Below are 6,000 nucleotides of genomic sequence, written 5' to 3' on the forward strand. Positions count from 1 at the left end.
AAAAGCTGTTTAACATGAAAAGTTGTTAAAAGAGCAGCAGCACGGCTGCTTGACCGCAGTTTAGCTCTTTAGTATGCTCTGCCAAACAGTGGTGAATATTTATAGCTGGAGAAAGGGCTCTGTGCTTCTCCATCTGATAAGCAAATGAGGGAAAGAGGTAAATTAAGCCCACACAGAGGCCAGAATTAATTCCGGGAAGGGGGGATTGGGGGGGTTGATTCGGAAAACTGCCACCTACGGCTGATCCTTTACCCTCCACCTCCATCCTTTCTTCCACCCCCCACTCCCCTTGCCCCTGGGGGAGGAATTCCTTCACCCACACTACTACTACCACCCCTCCTCTTCCTGCTTCCCCTTCTTCATACTGCCCCACCTAGCTGTCTCTGGGGAGACATGGGGCAAGAGGAGGAGGAGGAGAAGGAGGAGAAGGAGGAGGAGGAGGAGGAGGAGGAGGAGGAGGAGGGTGCTCTGTGTGTGTGATTGGTGGAGGAGGTGGGGGGTTGGGGAGGGGGGTTGTTGGGTCAATGAGCTGCGAGTAGGAAGCTACAGCCATAATAAAGGGGGGGGGGGGGGGGATTGAAGAAAAAACCCAATCTCTCCCTGTCTCTCTCCCCGCTTACAATTTCCATTCGCTTGCATTTTCTATTGAAAGCCAATAGCGTTGTCCCGGGCCCGAGATGGATGGCTGCACTAGAGCTAAGGTTTAATCAATAGGTCTTTTTAATTTGCCATCGATCCCCGTTAAAAGCTACTGCGGTTGTTGCTGCTACTGCTGTGTGTGCGAGCGTGCATGCACCTGTGCGTGCTCGTCTGTGTGTGTGAGCGTGCGCGCGCGCGCTTATGGATGTACACACGGCGTATGTGTTATGTGTGAATACATGATGTGCTCGTATGCGGATTTGTGTGTGTGTGTGTGTGTGTGTGTGTGTGTGTGTGTGTGTGTGTGTGTGTGTGTGTGTGTGTGTGTGTGTGTGTGTGTGTGTGTGTGTGTGTGTGTGTGTGTGTGTGTGTGTGTGTGTGTGTGTGTGTGTGTGTGTGTGTGTGTCTGCTGTGCAGCAGAGGCAGACCCTGCCGCTGTGCTTCAGTTTATTGACATTCTAGCCTGTTATTTAATTATTTAATTCCCAGACAGATACTAATGGAGCTGGCTAATAGATTGCGGTTGCTTTCCCTTCCTTCCAAGCTCCCGAATATATGCAGAAATGGAATTAGACTCGACTCAGTCACCGTTGGAAAGGTTTCACAGTGCGATGCGAGGCCTCTCCCTCGAGACGGGCCTCTCCGATAGTCACATCAACAGCTGGAAATGCACTTAGTGGCACACCCAGTCACGAGGCATGTCATCTGCAATTATACGTGGAAGCACCATTGGCTGCTGTCAGGGAGCGTCGTCTCTGGCCTGTGTTTGTACGTCTTTGGCCTTGCATTCGGTTCTCAAGGAGATTCGGGTTGAAGAAATTCTCCCCCACTTGGAGATAAGGGGATAAAATAGCACTGAGGGGCCTAATGATGCTCAGTGGGGGAGGTTAAGCACTGTGTGTGTGTGTGTGTGTGTGTGTGTGTGTGTGTGTGTGTGTGTGTGTGTGTGTGTGTGTGTGTGTGTGTGTGTGTGTGTGTGTGTGTGTGTGTGTGTGTGTGTGTGTGTGTGTGTGTGTGTGTGTGTGTGTGTGTGTGTGTGTGTGTGTGTGTGTGTGTGTCAGAGCCAAGGGAATGATCCTAGAATGTCTTAACATTATCACCAAGGCTGTTGGACTGCTAAACAAACACACACACATTGACTTCCTTTTCAAATCCGTTTAGTGTAAATTCTGTTTACTGTAAGTAATCTTCTCCTCGTGCAAACAGATGCCTGACTGACCCCCCCTCCCTTCCCCACCTCTTTTTGTCCAGGTGACCGCGTACGTCAGACCGAGAACCGTGCGACCCGCTGCAAGGTGGAGCGCCTGCAGCTGCTGATGCAGCAGAAGCGTCTGCGCAGGAAGGCCAGGAGGGACCAGCGCGCTCCTTATCATTGGCTGCCCAACCGCAAGGCCGGACGCAGCAACAGCAACAGCAGCATGTCCAGCGAGGGCTCCCTGGACCTGGACTTTGACGATTCCGTGTGGAAGCCCGACGTCAAGGCCGATTTGAAGTCCGAGTTTGTGATGGCCTGAACCGTCTGATCCCTCGCGCCGGGGGACAGATTTTTCGAAGATGTGCAAAGCATCGCTTGGGATTTACTTAAAGATATATTTTGAGGGATTGGCAGCAGGCGACACAGAAGATGTCCCGTGCAAAGAGAAAATCAAAGTTGTCCATGTGACTGGTGTCTGTCACGTGAAAAATAAACAGGCTCCCTGCAGACTTCAATCCTGTTCTGTTGACCTTGTGAAAAACAGCAACAATAGCAACAGTACTCTCTTGTCGTGCTTGGATTTGGACAGGCAACAACCGGACTTAACAATGTGCAAGACTTTGTAGGGTATGATCACAGAGACCGTACCTGGACTTGAGCATAGCAGAATTCAGTGGGTGGTGGTGGTGGTGGTGGTGGTGGTATTTTCAGATGTTTTTATTTCAATGATTTGCTTTTTTGAAAGAGCACTCTGGCAGCAATGAAGAGATCCGCACTGGACTTGTTAACTGAACAGGAGCACCAGAGGCCTCAGTGTTACCTAATCGAAAGAAAGGCAGAACTGCCAAACTATGGATTATTCCGACGGGCATTCTTATCGATCTCAAAACTCACCAACCAGAGTCCAGTTTTTACCTGTTATGGGGGGGTTTAAACTTTTTTTTTCCATTTTGAAACATATATTTTATAAACAAAAAAATATGTAGCATTGTTCACAAAGCATTCAGGTTTTCATATAACAGTTGAGACTAGTTGTTGACTTGCTTGATTTATAACAGCTGGTCACCATGTGCGAGGAGGAGGAGGCGGGGCCTGACAGAATTAAAAAAAAAAATGAATATGGAAGTATTGATATCAACCTCAGTGACATAGGGTATCGATAGGAATGATTAATGAATAAATGAAATGAATTAAGATGAACAGAAAGTGCTTTAGAGGATTTAAAAATCTTTAAAATGTATATGGAAAAAAAAAGAAATCTATTTTTATTTCTCTTCCTATCTGCTGTTTTCAAAAAACAGCAGCCCTCTGTGGCTTTAGTCAAGTCGTTGACTACCAACAAATAACATCCATTCAGACATCCATTAGCTCATTCATGAATTATAGTCGTTGAGACACAGCAAATGATATGGAAAGACAACTTTCATCCAGCCCGCCTCATGTCTTGCAGACCTGAATGGACTTGTTGAGGGTTTGTAGTTTGTGTACATAAATGTGAGAATTGGCAAAAGGCTTACGAGGGTGTGTGTGTCTGTGTGCGTGCGTGCGCATGCGTGTTTGACGTTTGCCTCTTGTAAATTGATTTAGAATATCCCATGTTTTTGTCTCGAGTTGTCTTCTCCAAGTTGACCCCACATTTTCCCCAAACACACGAAGATCAGCTGCAGTGAATGCATGGGTCACTACTTTATATCATGGCAGGATAAATCTTCAAATTCTTAGTTGTGTCCCAGTTCCAGGCCCATCGGACGTCTACCTTGACCACAAATCCTCATGATAGTGACTTATTTTTTTATTGGCAAACGAGGGAGAAGAGGTGGGATCGTTATCTAGTGCCTCCACCAGTACATCCATTGACATATCAGGTTCGGCCGTTCACAGTTTTGCTGCTACACATGGCGACTTCAAATGAAAAAAAGAAATGAATAAATAGAAGCGGGAGAGGGGGACAAAAGTGACTTTTCTTTGCATGCAGGGGTGTGAAATTAAACCGATGTTTTTTTTTTCTATTGATGGCAGAAGAAAAAAAAAAGAAACTGGTGCTGTGGGAATGAAGGTTAACAACATGCATGAACTTGTGAAGAAAATAATCTGCTGCTTTTGTTGGTTAGGTTTTTTGTAACTTTTATTTCTCAATGTTAGAACAACGTGTCCTGCTAAAGTATTACGACGCAAAACCAAAACAGATGAAGTTGAAAGTGTGGACTCTTTCGCTCAGCACTGAACATTCCTGTTGTGTGACAATGAAGATGATGATGAGCAAAGAGCATCGGACTCTCTCTCTTTCTCTCTCTCTCTCTCTCTCTCTCTCCCTGGACGCTGACTTTACCCCACGTGACTCTCAAGGACCCAGACAGCCCACAAACTGTTCAGCCACCTCCCCTCCTCCTCCCAGCCTGAACGCCCACCGAGGCTGCTGTGGATGGGTTTTCACAGGGAACCAAAAGGCCAGCAGACTTACAGTACTGTTCGTCGAACCTACTGGAGAGAAGCATCTGTCTGGCATCCGTCTCTTTATCTGTCTGTCTGTCTGTCTGTCTGATCGAACGACCACCCTACCACAATTGCACTCCCAGAGATTGCAGTGAGAGATTACCTTTTTCGGTGAACCTCATCTTTTTTTTAAGTGGCCTTACCTTTCACATTAAAAAAATGAGACACTTGGGGACAATGGGGCGGGAATGTTTTTTTTTGTTTTTTCCGGGGGGGGGGGTTAAAGTTTCTGTGTGTATCATTGTCGGACTTGTTGTCATCGAGGCGCCATTTTTGTCACTGAGGACACTGGGCATCTGTTGTTTAGTGCTTATAGCTGGTGGAGTCTCTATTATGTCAAGGCTTCTGTGCCTTAAAATTGTTGCCCTTGCAGTGTCAGTGTCAGATTTAAGCTTGTTTTCATTGGTTGATATACACGCGACTGTAGTGTTTGCAGCCACGAGAGTCCTAGATTTTAGGGGTAAAGCTTGTTTGAGTGAATCAAATACTCTTCAAAAAGTGGTTGTTGTTCCTCAAATATTGTCTTTGTCCCTTTTCCCTCATTGTGTTGCCATGCTTGTTGGTCTCCGTCGCCCCAACCTCACACCACTCGTCAGTCAGTCCCCCCACCAACAAAGGTGCAAAAAGCTACAAATCTGTGTAAGTTTACGCCACTGTACTTTGATGGCAAGAAAACAGCCCAAATTTGGAATAAGAAAAAAGTCCTCTGAGGGCTCCAGACTACATGCACTTGCTGTTTCCTTGGATACAACATTGTTATAGGACAGCTTATCCCCTGCCCCACCCAAATTTTATTTAACTATTTTTTTTTTGTATATGTAGGAACTATACTCTGTGTGTGCCTCACTTCTGTGTGAAACTCAAAAACATTAAACAAAACAAAAGAGATGACCGAAGCATTACAGAGAGGGTAAAAAACAGTATGTTGGTGGAATTCTGATCACGTCATTTATCGCCTGTTATTTCTTGTAGCCAACTATTGAAAATAACAGGATTCAAGAATACAATTTACAATGTTCTAGCTCTAGACCGGTGTAGCACATGTGTGACTGTATTAATTTATGAAACCAAAATGGTAACTGTGAATTATGTATTTCTTTGTGCATTTCTTTTTTTTAAAAGCGGGGGAGAAGGTTGTCAGGACATGGCAGCAGCTGATGTCCGAAAAAATCTTTTTGTTTTGGTGGAATATAATGGAAACCACAGTATGTTTCCTGAAAAGATGAAAAAATTGAAAAAAATGAAGAAAAAAAATGAAAAAATGAAAAAATATATGAATATATTTTTTTTTCTTAAGCAATACATTTCAGTGTGACTTGTGATAGAACATTTTTCTTTTTTTAGGTAATAAATAAAACAAAACAAAATGATTACATCAGGTTGTCTCCTTGAGTATTTATTACTAACCCACTCAATAATATTTCATGAAAGTTGCTACTCAGTCTATTATTTCACGTGAGAATCTATTTCCTGAGGTTACACGATATGGGAAAACTATGAAAATATGCCTTGAAAATGCATTGATAAAATATTACCTTACTGTATATCAAAAGCTCATTGATGATTGGACTAAACCATCTCAGCTGGCTGAGGGGTGGACATGGACGGATTACTGAGCCAGCCCCCCGAGCATGGGTTCCAGGGCCACAACGGGTCAGAGGGCCCCAGAGCCT

The 6,000-nt window shown here is 44.8% G+C and overlaps 1 protein-coding gene across 2 annotated transcripts in view; it reads left to right on the forward strand.

The window, feature by feature from the left end:
• The window catches only part of midn (midnolin), a 28,349-nt gene extending 22,647 nt beyond the window's left edge, over positions 1 to 5,702 (forward strand). For both annotated transcript variants that reach the window (XM_035647471.2, XM_035647472.2), the window contains exon 8: positions 1,891 to 5,702. In XM_035647471.2, the coding sequence (XP_035503364.1) occupies positions 1,891 to 2,153 (263 nt within the window). In that variant the 3' untranslated portion in view covers positions 2,154 to 5,702. The remainder of the gene's footprint in view (positions 1 to 1,890) is intronic.
• Positions 5,703 to 6,000: the final 298 nt, after the last annotated feature.

Source organism: Scophthalmus maximus, chromosome 13, assembly GCF_022379125.1.
Source record: "Scophthalmus maximus strain ysfricsl-2021 chromosome 13, ASM2237912v1, whole genome shotgun sequence".
NCBI classification, from domain to species: domain Eukaryota; kingdom Metazoa; phylum Chordata; class Actinopteri; order Pleuronectiformes; family Scophthalmidae; genus Scophthalmus; species Scophthalmus maximus.